Here is a 17,134-nt window from a genome sequence, read left to right as displayed (position 1 = left end):
GGCCATTATTACTTTAGGCCTCTTTGTCATAGCAGCAGAACACTACATTAACCAAAAAAGTACAAAGAACAGTCTCATGGGCCTCCAGCTAAGGGATAAAGCCTCACCCAGCCTAAACTTTGCTGTGCCCAGCCCCCCCATTTCACCCTCACCTACCCAGCTGCCCCCAGCCCCTCCTATAATCATCAAGTCCTGCAAACATTTCCCATGTTTCCGGCAAATTTAATACATGAGTCTCAAAAGACAATGGCAAAGGCAAAGTGAGTAAAATAAAAATGGGGTTGGGGAAGAGGGCCATGGGCATACACAGGGAGGAGCAATAAGTAGGCGAGTTAGCTGGAACAGGGGGATGCCCTTGCTTGGGCATCACATCTCATCCAACCCATAGTCTTCCTCAGGGAAGTCCCCCACTGTCACAACTGATGGCTTGACGAAGGCGCCGTACTTGGCCTGGCATTCAAAGTAGCGTTTCCCATTCACGCTGTAGGGCATAATGGGGAGGCAGTGGTCAGAGGGCCCCCAACATGGCTCCCACCCCAGATGCTAGGATGGGCAGGCTCAGCCAGCAGTACATGCATGCACTTACACATACATGAACACATCTGCAGGCAGAGACACAGGCATGGACACACACACAGCCGCCTGAGTAGGAATACTTATTACCTGCCATCGTTTTTCCCTAGAGGCTCGTCATAGCGGACACCAATCCAGTAGCCAGGCTTGAAATCTGTTAGTCCTGCCCAGGGGAGAAATCCCAATGACACCTTCATATGAAGCTCCCCCCAGATTTGTGCCTGCCCACTGAGTGGAAAGCCTGTCCTGGTGAAAACCCCTCCTCACTAACACCCAGGACCACCGCCATCTCCTGCCCAGACTAATATGGTCACCCCCTTCACTGTCTCCCTGCTCCTACACTAGACCCCCTATTCACTCAACACCTCTGGCCAAAGGGGTCTTTGTAAGAAGTGAAGGGAAATAATACCGCTGCCTTGCCCCAAACTCCTCAGGGCTTCCCATCTCACTCAGCATAAAATCCACACTGCTTATGGTCAAATGATTTTGGACCATAAGGGTGCCAAGACAATTCAATGAGGAAAAAATAGTCTTTTCAACAAATTGTGCTGGGACAACTAGATACCGACATGCAAGAGAATGAAGCTGGACCCCTACCTCACACCACGCACAAAATTAACCCAAAACGGACCAAGTCTTAAATGCAAGATGTAACACTGTAAAACTCTTAGAAGAAAATATAGGCATAAATCTTTGGGACCTTATTAGGCTGGTTTCTTAGATATAATACCAAAGTACTACTTGTGCAACAAAAGAAAAAATAGATAAATAGGACCTCATAAAAATTAAAAACTTTTGTGCTTCAAAGGACACTATCAAGAGAGTAAAAAGACAACCAACTCACAGAATGGGAGAAAATATTTGCAAATGATACATTTGATAAGAAAATTTTATATAGAGTATGTAAAGAACTCTTACAACTTGTTATGGGCTGAATTCACAGGCTGATGCTCAGTAGCTCAGAAGGTGACTGTATTTGGAGACAGGGCCTTTGGAGAGATTATTAAATTAAAATGAGGCTATTAGGGTGAGATCTAATCCAAGCTGACTGGTATCCCAACAAGAGGAAATCTGGACAAAGAGACGCCAGGGATGTGCCTGCACACGGCGGAAAGACCACGTGAGGACAGAGAGAGGAGGTGGCCTTCTGCAAGCCAAGGAGAGAGGCCTCAGAAGAAAGCAAACCTGCCAAGGCCTTGATCTTGGACTTCCAGCTTCCAGAACTGTGAGAAGTCAATTTCTGGTGTTTAAGCCACCCGCTGTGTGGTACTTTGTGATGGCAGCCCAAGCAAACTAATACACAACTCAACAACAAAAAGACAAACCACCCAATTAAAAAAATGGGCAAAAACATCTGAACAGACATTTCTCCAAAGAAGATATACAAGCACATGAAAAGATGCTCAACATCTTTAGCCATCAAAGAAATACAAATCAAAACCATACGCTGTACCACTTCACTCCCATTAGAATGGCTGTAATCAAAAAGACAGATAATACTAAGTGTTGGTGAGGATGTGGAGAAGCTGGAACCCTCAGACATTGCTGGCGGCAATGTAAAATGGTGCAGCCACTGTGGAAAACAGTGTGGCAGGTCCTCAAAAGGTTAAACACAGAGCTACCATGTGACCCAGCAATTCCACTCCTAGGTATAGAGAAATGAAAGTACACGTCCACACAAAAACTTACACAAGAATGTTTACAGCAGCACTGTTTGTGATAGCCAAAAAGTGGAAAGGACCCAAATGTCCATCAGCAAATGCATGAATAAATAAAATGTGGTATATCCATACAATGGAATATTATTTGGTAATAAAAAGAAGTGAAATACTGCTACGTGCTACAACATGGATGAACCTTGAAAATGTTACGCTAAGTGAAAGAAGCCAGTCAGAGAAGACCACAGACTGTATGATTCCATTTATATGAAACGTCCAGAATAGACAAATCTATAGAGACGGAAGGTAGATTAGTGACCACTTATGTGGACTGAGTGGGGTTTCAGAAATAGAGAGTGGTTGCTAATGGTTATGAGGTTTCTTTTTGGGGTGATGAAAATGTTATAAAATTAATTGTGGCGATAGTTGCACAATCTGTGAACATATTAAAAACCAATGAATTGTACACTTTAAATGGGTGAACTTTATGGTATATAAATTGTACTTCAATAAAGCTGTTATAAAGAAAAAAGACTCACACTGCTCTCCAGTCTCTAAGGTCCTGCATGCTCTAGCCCTGCCCACACCCCGGACTTCACTCCTTACCTCTCCCCTCACTTACTCCCCACTAGCCAGGCTGTCTTCCTTTCTCTGCCTCAAATAAACCAAGCTTGTTTCTGCCCTTTACACTCACTGTTCCCTCTGGCTAGAACACTCTTCCCTGCTTTTCATCTTGTTCACTTCTCCCTTTCCTTCAGATAGTCCTTCCCCCAGGAAGCCCTCCTGGATTGCTCTCAAGGACGGGTCTGGTACCTCCTCTCAGCTCACACAGCCCCCTCAGCTTCCCTCTTCCCTGCCTGGATCGCTTCAGCCTGGGTTTCCCCCGTCTCAGCTCTGACCACTGTGCCCTGTGCTTTCAGCTCAGAACTGCTCCCTCTGGCCTCTGCTTCCTTGATCACAACCCATCACATCATCCTGCCTCTGCTTCCCACTTCCCAGCTGTGCACACTCTGGGCTGTCACCGTCAGCGTGGGGTCTGTCTCCCCTACTGGACTGAGATCTCCACGAGTGCTGGTGCCCAGCACTGCCCACCTCAGGGCCGGGCATAAGGTCTCAGTGGGCCACGTACCTACATACATGACGGTGCCCCGGCGAGGGGGCTGCCCAGGCGCCCGCACTTCACAGCGGCTGCCCACGGGGATGGCACTGGCCTGGGCCTTCTCCTCGGTGAGGCGCTGGGAGTTCTCAGCCTTCTGCTGTGCCTGCTCCTCTTCACTGTATCGGCCTAGCTTGCTGCGCTTCAGAAAGGAGCGGACTGAGTCTGTGGGTGGGGTGGGAGACAGGGGGTCAGACACGGTCCCCCTGGGCGGGGCCTCTGCTAACAGGATGACCTACTGCACACACAGGGCCAACATTCACAGAGAAACTCTTCTGTTTTGGATGTCAAAGGGCTATTGCCCAAGCCCCGCAAGTCTCCCACCACTGCCCTGGCCTCTCCCAGGACCCCTGGGCCTCCCCACAATCCAGAAATAAGGGGAGGACGGCTGCCTCCAGTGTTTCCCATTACCCCATCCTCCCACGTCCCCTCAGGATCACATGAGCTCCATCCAGGCCCCGAGGCCCTCCATGTCTTCCCCACCACAGTCTGATCTGTCCCCACATGCCTGCACTGATCACCACACTGCCCTGTCCACTCCACATATCTTATCGTGCCCTGCCCCCAACAGCCCATCTGTCCCACCATGGCCCCACATGACCCTGACTGCTCCCCCCACACCTGAACCCCCAGCTCCCTTTCATGCCTATTTCCTATGTCCCTGTCTGCCTGCCCACACCCCCTCACACCTTCCAGCCCCTCTTCACACCCATGCCCTGTCCACCCCCAACTGCTCTCTCGTGTCCCCATCTGTCCCCACACCAACCTCAACTCACCCCCTCCATTTTCCTGTGCTGTCTGCCCCACTGCCCACACCACTGATCTCCCCTCCACGTCCCCATCTATCCATCTGCCCCGACCTCCGCCCACCTGCACACACTTCCTCCGGCCCGCACACGGCCCATCCATCCCTGGGTGCCCGTACCTTGCCTCTGGTCGTAGGCTTCTTCTGGGATCGAGTATTTCTTCACCTTGGACACGTCCTCAAACTCCCCAAGGCGGGCACCACTGTGGTCAATGACCTGTCATGAGGGGAGGTCGGTCGGTGGGGATCAAGGTCCAGCCAGGGAGCCCTGGGATGCGGGTGTGTGGGTTGCACACTGGAATGTTCCACAGATGTTAAGTCTTTTCTGTCAGGAAAACCCACATCCCTCTACCTTCACATTTCCCCAGGCTTCTCTCCTTTCCTGAGCCCAGCCGAAGGGATGAGAGCAGGTGTCTACACTGTCCATCTCCCCTTCTGCACCTCATCCGAGCCCCTGGAGGCTGCGTCTGCCCCCAAACGACCCCTGCGTGCTGACATGCCCATCACCGATGGTCCCCAAGTCACTGGAACTGAAGGGCAGAGCTCAGGCCTGGCCCACAAGCCCTCTAGGTGGCTTGTCTATCCTCTCTGGCCTCTGGGATCCTCCTAAGCTGGTCTCAACCTTCAGACCCTGGAACATCCCTTCCTGTACCACCTCCAATATTCACTCACTCAGCCCTTGCTGAGTTCCTCCAAGGCGCCCAGTTGGCCCTGTGCTGGGGACTAGGGACACGGTGCAAAAAGAGAGACAGCCCTGCCTTTAAGGAGGGTTTGTTCTGCTGGGAGACCAACCACAAACGTGTGCACAGGTACGTGTGTTACAGCCAGGTCATGACAAGGGTCTACGTAGAAACATACCACAGATGGCCTTAAGGAGGATAGCAGGGTGGTTAGAGAGGGCTTCTGAGAGGAGGGATGTCTGAGACAAGGCCTGAAGGATGAGACGGAACCAGAGGCACAAAGTCCCGGATGCAGAAACGGCCTCAGCTCTTCTGGGGAACAGCGGGGAGGCCAGCGTGGCTGGAGTAGAGTGAGCCGGGGGAGAGTGGGAGATGCAACAGATCACTGTAGGCTTTGGCTTTTACCCAGGATGAGGTGCAGCCAGGGGAGGCTCTGAGCCGGGAGGGCCCTGACCTGACTCAGGTTCGCAGGCGGCTCCTGGCTGCCGTGGGGAGCAGACTGCAGGGGGCGGGGACGGAGTAGGGAGACAGGGCGGGGGCTGCTGTGATGGTCCAGGAGGCAGAGGATGGAGGCCGGGCCAGGGTGGGGCAGTGGGGAGAAGAGTTTAGATCCTGGATAGATGCTGTGGGTGGAGCCCACAGGGTTTGCGGAGAGACTGGATGTGGATGTGAGGGAAAGAGAGGGGTCAGGAACACCCTGAGATGTTAGGCCTGAGCCCCTGAGCTAACATGGCAACGCTCACCCTGACCCACTCACACTGTAGGCCTCCATACACTCTTCCCTCCACCTGGCATGCCCTTCCCATTTCTTCTAGGTCGCTCTTTCCTCATCCTCAGGTCTCATCTCAGGCATCCCTTCCTTTAGGAAGCCCCTTCTGATCCTCCCAGGTGGAGGTGGGTACCTCTCTGGGCACTCCCAGTTCCCTGGGCTTTCCCCAGCCCAGTCCAGACCACTCTGGCTGCCACTGTCGGGTGATGGGTCTGTCTCTCCATACTGGACCAGGGAATCCATGACAGTAGGGCCTATCTTAGTCATCACACAGGGTAAAGTATTGCAAGCATCTGTCAAATAAATAAATGAACGGAGGGGAGGGATCACAGATGGGGAGGCCTCACGTGAATGCGGCAGCCATCGTCTACGGGGTACGAGCCCAGCAGGGCATCCTCCTGATCCAGCTTGCCGTAGAACTTGTCGTCAGCTCCATACAGCTCCAGTTCCATGCAAGAAGCAGGGCTGCCCACCACCAGCTCTAGTTTACACTGCGGGGGGCAGGAGAGGTGGAAGCTGTCAGTGGCCCCACCCTCCACCTGAGGCTCCGCCCCTTCTATCAATAACCATCACCCCATCCTTACTCCTCCGAGACCCACCATTAGGATCCACCTGGTTACCCCTGGCCGCCTCCCTCGGTTCTTGTTCCCGCCGTCTGGAACCTCTAGTTTTGCCCTGCCTCGCCCCCAATCTCTGCAACCTCAGCTTATCCCTGGCCCCACCCTGAGTTTGGGAAGCCCCTCCATTTCTTCTTTGCCCCGCCCCCCTCAAACCCTGCGCCCCGCCCTCCGGACCCCGCCCCCACGGCCACACCTTGAACTCAGCTATGGTGAGGCTGCGACTGTATCGCTTCTGGGAGCGGAAGCTGTTCAGAGAGCTGCTGATGAAAACGGTCACTGTGGGCGCCGACAGCCCCGTCACCTCCATGTCGCCGCGCCCTGCCGGGGCCCGCAGCCCAGTCCGCCGCCTCACACCGGCTCCGCAGCCGCCGCCGCTTCTGGGCTATCAGCCCCGCCCCCTGCTCGCGACCCAGCCAATCCGCGCTCTCCCGCCAGGAGGGCCGGCCAATCGCCGCCGTCTCTCCGCCCCCAGGAAGAGGGCTCCCCGTAGTCTTGGGTGGGCCCAGCCAATCCCGAGAAGTGTTCCATGGTGCCCAGTTCTTCCAATAGCCGCACGGGAAACGGCCGGGCGGCGAAGGCCGAAGCCGAGAGGAAGGCCTGGCAAGAGTTACTTGGGCCGCGAGGGTAAACTCGCGCATGTGCACGGGCTCTCAGCCAGAGACGAGCAATGGCGTCATTTATACCAAGCGCTTTGCGGGTTACGGGACGCTCGTATTCCCGGCTCTCGTACCACGCTATTCTATAAATGGGGAAGCGGGGCCCAGAAGTCAGAAGCAATTACTGTAGAATAGCAAAAGATCGAAGCAAGCAATTAATCAAACTTCAGCGCAGAGAGCCCGGCACAAAGCCGCTGCGAGCCGCTGCGTGCGCGCAGCTCCGCCCCTCTTTTGGCGAAGCAGCGAGGCCTGACCCTTCCCGCGACCTGTTGCGCGCGGCGGAGCAAGCGCAGAAGGCTCGGCGGGTCGTGCGTGGCTATGGAGCCGGATGGGACCTACGAGCCTGGCTTCGTGGGTATTCGATTCTGCCAGGAATGGTGAGGCTGGGGCAGCAAGTATGGAAGGGGAGCAAATAATGGCCCCAGGGCTGACCTCTGACCTTCCCCTCCCCACAGTAACAACATGCTCTACCCCAAGGAGGACAAGGAGAACCGCATTCTGCTCTACGCGGTGAGCGGAGCCCGCGGGTTGCCCCGGGCTTCCCCGACAGGTCCACCCGTTCCCAAGTGGCCCCGCCCTACTCCACGTGACCCCTACTCCCTGTTCCGCCCCCGACGCGCCCTGGTCTCGCCTCCTCACCACCTCCCGAGTGGACCCGACTCTCCTGTCTTGCCCATTATCCCAACCTCGAGACTCCATCCCCTAATTATCCCCTCTGGGGAAGGCCCTGCCCTCCCTCCTGACCCCATCGGGGATCGCTCCGTGACCTCCCCGCCACGCTCGCCCTCTCGCAGTGCCGGAATTGTGATTACCAGCAAGAAGCCGACAACAGCTGCATCTACGTCAACAAAATCACGCACGAAGTGGAGTGAGTGGCCGGACCGGAACTTTGGGACGAGGTCGTTGGCCTGGGAGGCCGGGTTTGAGCATAATTATTCACTCTCTCTTCCCTCAGCGAACTGACCCAGATCATCGCTGACGTGTCCCAGGACCCCACGTTGCCGCGGACCGAAGACCACCCGTGCCAAAAGTGAGCGCGCAGCTGGTACTGGGGAGGGAGAGGGGCTCGTCCTCGCCAGGCAGAGAAGAGAGGAGGGAAGGGTATGGCCGACTGAGTGGCTGAGTGTCCCCTCAGGTGCGGCCACAAGGAGGCAGTGTTCTTCCAGTCGCACAGCGCCAGGGCCGAGGTGAGTGGCACGAGGAAGGCTTTCTGGGTTTCCCGGGTTTAGTCCTTCCCGGGGGCGGGGATACCAGTACTGGGGGGACCCTGCCCTTCCTGGCGTCCTGATCTGGTCTCTTACCAAGGGGGAAAGCCCCCTGTCTGTTCCTTCGGGTGAGGCTCTGCTGGATGGAGGTTCCATGTTGGACTCTCCCTTGGGTCCAGCCTTCCCTAACCGTGCGTCATTTCTTCCAGGACGCCATGCGCTTGTACTACGTGTGCACGGCCCCACACTGCGGCCACCGCTGGACCGAGTGAACCCCCCTCCCCTGTGCAATAAACGCTGTGTTGGGTGTGCGTTTCCTGTGTTTATTTGCCTCTTGTGGGTGGACGCGGGTGCACAGTGTCAGGCGCGGTGCAGGGCGCGGTGCTGCGCGTAGGCGTCGGGCCGCGAGCTGGTGAAGCCGCAGTCCTCGCACACGTGCAGCTTCTCGCGGCGCTCGCGGTAGGCGTAGCTGGCCGGCTGCCCGTGCACCTTGGCGAGATGCGCTTCCAGCGAGCAGCGCTGCGTAAATGCTTTCCCGCAAGCTCCGCAGCGGAATGGCCGGATCCCTGCGCAGGTGGGTCCGAAGGGGAGAGGACAGACAGGGTAATGGCCTCCAGACCAAAGCCATCTTGCCCTACGTGAGCACGCCGCCGTTCGCCAGACTCCTCCGTCAGGTCCCACCATCTGCCACCTCTTCCCAGCACAAACATGGGCCAGACACCTGTATCCCTACCCTCTTCACCAGGAGGTTCCTTCCTCTGCACCCTTCCATCCGGGACCTGCATCCCTTCACCAGTATTCGTCTTCAATCTACACCCCTTGCCAGGCCCCACCCTAGTGCCACCTTACACCCACCTGCCCACCTGCTGGGATCTAAGGTACACGGTGTTCAAGCCTGCAGACGGCTAAGTCTCTGCCCCACAAACAGGAAACTCCACATCCCTGGTGCCTTCTGGCGCCTCCCTCCATTTCGTTCCGTCCCCGTCTGGGGCCCAGCAGCTCCTCCCTGTTCCTACCACTGCTCACCGGTGTGAGTCCTCATGTGGCGCTTGAGGTCAAAGGCGTCGTGAAAGCCCTTGCCACAACAGCGGCACACGTGGCGGCGCGCGGGGCTGTGGCACTTGAGGTGCCGCGTCAGCATGCGTCGCAACGGGAAAGCCTTGGGGCAGAGCGGACAGCCAAGTGTCCCAGGGCCCCTGGCAGTGGCGGCCATAGTGCCCTGTGTGGGCTGTGGGAGGGATGTGGGAGTTAGACCCCTGGCTGGAACAAACGGAGTGCCTAGACTGGGGAACCCAGGAGGTCTGGGAAGGCCAGAGACTGCTACTTGTGCTAATTTCTGTCTTACTCTTTCAAAACACCAGTTGCCTGGAACAGTTCCTGGCGCTCAAATACTGAGTTAATCTTGGCATATTTACATTCCACCCGTGCTTTCCTTCTTCCAGTGCATGCCTAGCTGAATAGCCCCTCCGGGAGGCCCCAATCTCCCCCATCCCGCTCCTGTCACCTTGTCTGATCCTCTGGCATAAAGCAAACCAACCTCCACTTGGCTTAAGTCTTGGTCTGCCCCACTGGACAGAGAGATCCCTGAGGGCAGGGGCTGTGGCTGCCTACCCTGGGGACATGGAGCTTGGGATGAGGCCTAACAGGGAGCTCACTACTGAGAAAGTCAAGGCATTCCCAGCAGAGAGAACCATGGGTGGAAAGGTCCCAAAGCTGGAGGGGCTGGAGGGTGAGGGGAATAGGGGGCACTCAGGTTCTGTAGAGGCTGACAGCAGGGAGGGGTGAAACTGAGCGGGGTCTTGTGGGCCAGCAGCACACTCACCGCCACCCAGGGGTCCCCGTGGCTGGAAGGCTGGGGTGCCGGTGGCCCCCCCAGGCTGCTGCAGTCTGAGGAGAGAAGCCAGACAGTGAGGCTTTGTGTCTCCCCGCCCCTCACCTCCAGGCCCAGGGAGGGGCCCACCTGGGACATAGGCGTCTCCCCGGAGCTGGTCAGGCAGGTGGCCCCAGTTGGGTGGCTGTGGACGCCGGCTCCTGACCAGGAAAGCACGAGGCATCACCTCCGGGAATGGGGAGATGGCTCCACACACTCACACGGGCTGCTCCTCTGCCTGCTGTCGGGCCTCAGCCCGGGTCTGACTATCCCAGGTGGGAAGGGAGGGGAAGCCATGGAGGAGCCTCCTTCTCTCCATGCAAATTTCCTGACAGGCCAGGGAGCAGACTTGGCTGGCTCCAGTTACCTCTGCCTCCGGGTCCGCTGTTCCTCCCTCTTGTCCAACGCTGCGTTTCTGAGGGCACTCTCCAGCCTCCAGGGGCACACAAGTGCTAGGACCCCCAAGGAGATCGAGAAAGGGTGAAACAGGAGCCTAGGGGGCTTTAGGGGGTGAAGACAGGAAACAAAGAGCCCAGGGGGACTGAGTGTCTGCCCATGGTACCAGCAGGGCCAAGGGCCTGAGAGTCTGTTTGCCAGGCAAATCAGTCACCACCGGATGTCCAACAGCTGCTTGGGTATTCAAATCACAGCAGCTGTCTGAGGAAGCAGGGGAGGGGGCAACTGTGATTGCCTTGCTCCAGAGCACGGAGGGACGCAGGGTCCTATAGGTAAGGGCAAAGTGAGGATCCAGGCTGTGCGTCCATCTCTCTGATCCTCAGATGCCCAGGGCTGACTTCAGCCAGAAGCACTGTTCAGGTGTACTGGGCATTAGAATCCTGGTTTGTTAATAGTTCAGCTCGTAGTGACTGCCTGGGACACCACTCCCCCACTCTCCCACAGTCCAGGAATTAAACAGTGTCACCTGACCCAGCCAGGGCTCCTCAGACCCTACCCTAGCACGCTGGCCAGGCTGTGTTCTAGATTGGTCATTGTCTGACCTCTTAACCAGGGGTCAAGGATTTTGAATACTCCTCACGCAGTTACTTTCATTTATTCCCCCAATCATTTTCTGAGCTCCAGCTACAGACCAGGCCTGGCTCGGCACTGAAAATGAACACACAATTTAGTCCATGGGAGACTCACACTGATAGCCCGGATGACCAAGGCTAGGATGGGGGAAGCACAGGCAGAGAGCCAAGCAGCGATGGGGAAAACCCAGGGTGCTCGGGGGGCCTGGAAGAGGCTCCCGATCCAGCCTGAGGGTTCAGGGATGACTTCCGGGGTATGAGCCCTGAAGGAAGAGGAGGTTTCAGGTGGAAGGGGAGGGTGTTCCTGGCAGAGGGGACAGTCTATACGAAGGCTTGGTGCTGAGAGAAGCAATATTTCTTCATTTATTCGCACTCCCTGAGACTCAGTCCTGCTGACTCCCTTGAGGAGGCAAGGGGGCCAGTGCTGAGAGTCTGCCAGCCCAGGGCTTTGCCGCTTCACCTCTGCAGGACCTGGGCAAGTCACTTCTTACTGAGCCTAAATTTCTTCATCTGGACAATGGGACCGATGAGTCCCCCTAGTGCTGGTTTGTGTTGAAGATCTATGTAGATAATGTCAGGAGAATGCTTAGCATGGGGTCCAGCATGCGGCCAGGGGGTTGTTTGGAACTCTTGAGAGGCAGGGTGGCCAGGCAGGCATCTGTAAAGTGCGGTTTGAGGTGTCTCCATCTCACAGCTGTTGGATTGCATGCAGCCATGACTGGAGGGCCCGGCACAGGTCTGGCAGCCCAGTATCCAGGAGCTGTCAGACGTGGAGTGCACGCAGCCTCCTTCAGTTGCATAGAATGAGCTGGCAAATGGGTTAGGGGGAGCCATTTTCTGTTTCTTCTCAGGTGCCCAGTTCTCCATACTCCCGACACCATGTCTCTTGAGCAACTTGTTCCTGTGTTGTAGCTGAAAACGCATTAGGGAAAAATCTAAGGCTGGAGATCTTCATTTGCCCCCAGCCACCCTTTCTGTCCTGTTCTGCCCTGCTCCGTGTCCTGGGAGGCTGACCTGGGTGGACAGCATCATCTGGGCTCCCACGCCCTCTGGCTTCCAGCAGGGTTTGGACAATGGGGAGCCCCACAGAAGATGGGAGAGGGGATCCCCTCAACTCCCTCCCCATGGGCTTGGCAGGAGCACAGCTCCCCTCAGGGCAGCCCTCTCTCCAGGATTTGCTCTTTGGGATTCCACTATGCACCCTTGTGCCTTGAGGCCTGGAGGTGACAGCTTTCCTCTGGTACTAGTCCGGGTTTGGTACCTGCCTGTGGGTGCCCTATTCCCTATCTTTTCCTCTGCAAATGCTCCCTTCCCTAAACTCTCTGTCAACTGTCCCACTTGAGCATGCTGTCCTCTTCCTGCCGGGCCCCTGTTGATGGATGGCCCGCACACACGTTCATCAGCAGTGGTTTCTTAACCAGCTGGTTTGTCCGAGGAGAGAAGTCTGGTGCTTCCATGGATGAAGAGCTTGGCACTAGGAAGTGGAGAGTGGCAGACACACTGGGTCCTAACTACCAGCCACCTTTTGTGCTGAGAACCCTATTTTGTTTGAGCAGCAACATGCCCAGGACAAGAGGGCAGTTTCAAGCAAACCAAAGCCATCACCATTCCTGTGGCCTGCCACTGATCGGAAAGGGGAGGCACTTGGGAAGGCTTGCAGCTTTTTCCCACTTCCCTGGCAGCTGCCCCGCTTTGTGCCTTTGCTCCTAGTTGGGTGAGGATGTATTGCTGGGTGCTATGGCAGCCATGTTGCAACTGTGAGGGCCTAAGCTGGAATGTGAAAGTCAGACTCACAGAGAGTGACAGAGCAGGAACATAATCAAGATAACAATTATCCCTACAGCTTGGGCCCCCATAAGCCAGGTGTTTGCTACTTGGAGTTGCAGGCTTAACTATGATACAGAGTGGGAGGATGGGTTAATTCCATGAGGGACAGAGGTCCAGGATGGTCCCCTGGGTGTCCAGGAGCCTGGACACCAAATCTTGCCTCAGGGATCCTAGGTGACTACAACCAAGCTAGGCAAGGGCAGGGAGAGTGGGTCTCTAGTCTTGCGGGGTGACCCGTGGGCCTGGGCAGGGAGCCTCCTCGCAGAGGTGCAGCCCACCTATGAGTCCTGGAGCACCTGGGCTCCCTGAGCAGAGAGAGGGAGTCTTAAGAAATAAACGATACTGGAGCTCCCCAAACCCCCAAATCAGGCATTTTATTTAGGGAAAAAAATCATGTTGTGAATGTTTCTTGAACTTAAATGTCATGAAGGAACAGGGCCCTCCCACCTGCTCTCCTCACCTCTTCCCCCAGCTCACCCCATTCCAGCCATCCTGGCTTTGCTGCTATTCTTTACCCATACCTGTGATCCCCATGGGGTCTTTGCACGGGCTGTTCTGTCTGCCTGGATGTGTCCCCAAGATGTCCACATGGCCTGTGCCCTCTATCAAGCCTCGGCTCAAATGTCACCTCAGAAAGGCCTTCTCTGACTCTTCGGCCACACAGTGACTTCCCTCAGCTCACCTACAGCTGTTAGTAACTGTTTTCATTCCTGGGTGTACTGCTCTCTAGGAGGTGAATGCCACAGGGGAAGACGCCTTGCCTGTGCTCTTTCTCACCCCACCTCTAGAGGGGAGGACAGTGACAGGCACCCGTGGGCTGGCAGGATTTCTGAACAACTGCATGATTGGTTCTGGTGTGTGTCAATGTTTCTAGAGGCAGCAGATCCATGTCCTCAGGTCACCAAGAAAGCCTAGGTTTAAGTCTCAGCTCTATGGGACTCTGGGCAACACAGTGGATTTCTCTGAGCCTCTTTCTGGTGGGCCATGATCACAGAGTAGAGAGGAACTCACAGGCAAGTGTGGGTTCAGGCCACAACAGGCTACATGGTGGGACTGTGCTTTAGGAGACAGCCCTGCCCCTGCTGGCTTCCGTTTTATAGAGACTTGGGACACTGGGGGCTTTGGTGGTCACAAGAGTGGCCTTCTTAGCAGACACACCATATGGCTAGATGCCTGCTGCCTGGGGAAGCTGGTACCAGTGCTGGGAGCTCATGGGATGCTGAAGCTGAACACAATCCTCCTGCTGGGGAAGGAATTACGGATCCCAGCTGCTGGGTGGCCTGGGCAGGCTGCCCAAATTGTCCAGTGGGTGACCTGTTTGTCTCTTCTCAATTTCCCCTGCTGCAGATGGTAACAAAAACCTGGACCTCATAGGATCCACATGGGCCCCACCAGGCATGGACCACCCGTGACCCCACAGCAGCTCACTGGGCTGGGGATAGGCGATGTGGCAGCCAGGCACTGGGATCATCATTACTGCAGTTCCCAGATTTCTTGGGAATGCTGGCCCATTGACGGCGTCCTGGAACAGGGACTGGCATCAAGCATCTGTGAGTTCCCCAGGCTGGTCCACCAGAGCATTGCTCTCCACCCTCCCTCCCCGCCTACACCTGAAGGGGGCTTTGTGGATGCGCCAGGAAAAGGAGCAGGAACCACTCCTTCAAGCTGTCAGTTTATTGGATTAAAATACCTCTCTCTTCAGAAGCAGCAGGGCTGCGGTGGAGGGGGCTGCTGGCCCTCAGTCCCCCCGGGCCTTCCTCTGCACAGCCTGCACCAGCAGCTCCGAGTAGTGTTCCAGCAGGGCGTGCAAATCGGGGCTGGCAAGGGGGCACAATGTAGGGGGGGAAGGGGGCCCTGGGCTGGGCAGGGCCTGGTCTGGGGCCACATCAGTTCCAAGCAGCCAGTCGTTGGCCTCTAACTGGCAGTGGATCCAGTGGAAGGTGGAGGCCAGCTCAGTCCGTGCCTGCCGCTGCTCAGCGCTCACCTGGTCACTGGAGACCACCTGCAAGAGGTGCCAACCTTGTTGGGACCACCCAGGCCAGGCAGTCCCAGGGAGCCCCCTCGGCCCTTTCCCTGGACCCTGGGGCTTGGCTCACCAGGTGGTAAAGGTCCAGAGCTTCCTGGAAGGTAGTCTGCAGTCTGTGCACAATGGTCTCCACACTGCTCAGCTCAAGGGGAGCCGGCATCCCAGGCTCCCCCCACCGTCTGGGGCTGCCCTGCAGTAGACTGGGTGCATCTGGGAGCAGAGGGAGGGAACGAGAAAGACACCGCTACTTCCCAGCTGGTCTGAGAGAGGCCAGGCTAGCTGGGCAGATCCTGAGTGTTGTCACTCTGCCTCAAACACTCCCCAGTCCCCAAGGCTCCCTTCCCGCCCCTCCTGCAGGCCTCTGCTCGATGCCGTCTTCTCCCCAAAGCCTTTTCTCATCATCCTGTCTAAACTGTAACCACTGCCCCCACCCCTCACTCCCTAAACCAGCTCTTGCATTTCTCTCCTGAGTGCTTGTCAGTGGGTGACATACTTAGCACTTTCCTTATAGATTTAGTCTGGGCATCTCCCCCAGTTAAGGTGTCAATTCTCTGTAGTCTTGTTGACCACCATGTCCCATGCCCCCAGGGCCTAGAACAAAGGCCAACACGTACACAGTGGTCACTGAATATTTCAGTAAATGAACGAATAGATGGAGCAGCCCCTGTGGCCAGGTCAAGTGCCTGCTTTTGGAGCTGAGTCAGCTGTTACAGGGGGTGAGCTAAGGGGACAATCCCTTATCCTGAGGGTGGTACTCACCAGGAGTGGGCTCCAGGAGGGAGGTGATGTTGCCAGGGGCCCCAGGACTGGCCTCTGGAAGCGGGGGCTTGTTGGGGTGGGCAGGGGTGTTGAGGGGCTCAGGGGCTGGAAGCCTTGGGAGAAAGGCGGAGTTGTGGAGCCTCAGGGTGCTCCCATCCATGGGGCTATGGGCCAGGAAGCTGGCTGTTGCGGCCATGACATCAGGCTGGGTGGCTACAGGTTCCTGGGACCAGACGCACGTGGTAGGAGGCTCCAGCAGGGGTGGGGGCAGCAAGAGCCCATCACAGATGTTCGACAGGGTCAGTTTCAGGCTGGCTCGGGCCTCATGGTTGCCCCAGGAGGGCAGGGCAGGCTCTTGGGCCTTGCTGTCAGAACTGGGTGCTGCTGTGCTGACAGCCTGGAGATCCTGGCCCAGGGAGGCCAGCTCCCCCATGGACGAGGGTCTGCGGAGGGGTCTGGGCAGCTCAGCCAGGACAGGGCTCTCCCTGTCCTCAAGAGAGATGCTACGTGACATCTTGGCACGGGAGCTGGCAGTGGTCTGCAGGTAGGAGCGGGTGGAGGGGGTGCAGACCTCCTGAGCCAGGCCTGGAGTGGGTAGGGCTGTGGGCGTCAGAGGCTTCCTGTCTGTGGGCAGCACTGAGGAGGAGGGGACACATGGTGGCAGGCCTGTGAGGCAGGGGGCTGTAAAGGAAGCAGCTGGCTCACTCTCACACCAGCCACAGAGCCGATGGGCAGGGCCTCACCCCAGGGTGGCTGCAGGGTCTGAGTGGCCCCTGCCGATCCCCACCCATAGTTCAGCTGGGCCCCCAGGGCCATCTGCTGACAAGCCCAGGGCTGTTCCTGAGGGAGCGGGGACACTCACTCAGTGGGCACCAGGCCTCCAGGGGCTCGAGGGGCTCCTCAGCCATCCCCACAGAGAGAACCTGCAAGCACAGCCCTGCGGTGAGGACATGGCCTCCCAGCCCCGTGCCCCAAGGGAGGCGGCCCCAGTACTCACACTGGTCCTGCCCGGGGAGGTGCAACCAGCATCCACTCTTGGGGGCTCTGCTCTGGGCTGGCTCCCTCTGAAGTCTGACCGTTTGACCTCTGGGGGCTTCCCAAGGTGCAGGGGCAGCTGGGGAGGGCAGGTGTGGGTGAACCTGTGGGGAGACCAGTGGTTGTGGCTGCCCTGGGGGTGTTTGAGGGGACCCAGCCCCGCCCAGGGGGACGCAGATGCTGGAAGGAGGGTGGGGGTTCACTGGGTCACCAGCTCCTACCTGGATGTGTTCTGGAGGCGGGAGAGGAACTGGGCCGAGATGCTCAGCCGGGGATTGAAGTAGTCCTCAGCCTCAGAGGCCTGCACGTCCCTCAGGGATCCGTGGAAGAGCTCTAGGGGCAGATGCCGAGGGAGCCCTCAGAATCCCTCCAGCCAGCCAGCCCTGGGCCTGGGCAGGGAGCTCCTCAGAAAGCCCATCGCCAGACACCACACACACCTCAGGAGCAAACGGCGCAGGGAGAGGAAA

General features: G+C 57.1%; 4 protein-coding genes across 12 annotated transcripts in view; 1 reads left to right on the top strand and 3 right to left on the bottom strand.

Annotated features, from left to right (window-relative positions):
* Positions 1-201: 201 nt before the first annotated feature.
* On the bottom strand, positions 202-6,589 carry TBCB (tubulin folding cofactor B). 2 transcript variants are annotated; one of them, XM_014838310.3, is made up of 6 exons: positions 6,455-6,589; positions 5,989-6,132; positions 4,313-4,409; positions 3,361-3,552; positions 664-736; positions 202-481 (listed from the first exon to the last, which is right to left on the bottom strand). In XM_014838310.3, the coding sequence occupies exons 1-6, from the start codon at positions 6,566-6,568 to the stop codon at positions 367-369; spliced, it is 735 nt and encodes a 244-aa protein (XP_014693796.1). In that variant the 5' UTR covers positions 6,569-6,589; the 3' UTR covers positions 202-366. The 2 variants fall into 2 exon arrangements, with proteins under 2 accessions (XP_014693796.1, XP_070354272.1); XM_070498171.1 differs by lacking the exon at positions 6,455-6,589 and adding an exon at positions 6,241-6,424.
* A 570-nt stretch (positions 6,590-7,159) lies between these two features.
* Positions 7,160-8,433, top strand: POLR2I (RNA polymerase II subunit I). The gene is made up of 6 exons (XM_014838313.3): positions 7,160-7,294; positions 7,373-7,427; positions 7,712-7,785; positions 7,873-7,947; positions 8,053-8,104; positions 8,332-8,433. The coding sequence occupies exons 1-6, from the start codon at positions 7,236-7,238 to the stop codon at positions 8,392-8,394; spliced, it is 378 nt and encodes a 125-aa protein (XP_014693799.1). The 5' UTR covers positions 7,160-7,235; the 3' UTR covers positions 8,395-8,433.
* Positions 8,434-8,482: 49 nt separating this feature from the next.
* OVOL3 (ovo like zinc finger 3) lies at positions 8,483-10,637 on the bottom strand. The gene is made up of 4 exons (XM_044759515.2): positions 10,083-10,637; positions 9,945-10,009; positions 9,149-9,350; positions 8,483-8,688 (listed from the first exon to the last, which is right to left on the bottom strand). Exons 1-4 carry the CDS (start codon positions 10,174-10,176, stop codon positions 8,483-8,485), a joined length of 567 nt encoding a protein of 188 aa, XP_044615450.1. The 5' UTR covers positions 10,177-10,637.
* A 388-nt stretch (positions 10,638-11,025) lies between these two features.
* Positions 11,026-17,134, bottom strand: part of WDR62 (WD repeat domain 62) — a 47,120-nt gene continuing 41,011 nt past the window's right edge. For 4 of the 8 annotated variants that reach the window (XM_070498289.1, XM_070498293.1, XM_070498292.1 and 1 more), the window contains 6 exons: positions 16,889-17,000; positions 16,630-16,771; positions 16,495-16,555; positions 15,633-16,313; positions 14,944-15,083; positions 14,507-14,849 (listed from right to left, as the gene is read on the bottom strand). In XM_070498289.1, coding sequence (XP_070354390.1) covers positions 14,586-14,849; positions 14,944-15,083; positions 15,633-16,313; positions 16,495-16,555; positions 16,630-16,771; positions 16,889-17,000 — 1,400 coding nt within the window. In that variant the 3' untranslated portion in view covers positions 14,507-14,585. Of the gene's footprint in view, positions 11,933-14,506; positions 14,850-14,943; positions 15,084-15,632; positions 16,314-16,494; positions 16,556-16,629; positions 16,772-16,888; positions 17,001-17,134 lie in introns of those variants that run through there. The other 4 variants (XM_070498291.1, XM_070498295.1, XM_070498290.1 and 1 more) reach the window with 3 other exon arrangements.

This window comes from Equus asinus, chromosome 26 (assembly GCF_041296235.1).
Source record: "Equus asinus isolate D_3611 breed Donkey chromosome 26, EquAss-T2T_v2, whole genome shotgun sequence".
In the NCBI taxonomy this organism is placed as follows: Eukaryota; Metazoa; Chordata; class Mammalia; order Perissodactyla; family Equidae; genus Equus; species Equus asinus.
The sequence above is the reverse complement of the archived record's forward strand: the minus strand, read 5'-3'. Positions and strand labels throughout refer to the sequence as shown.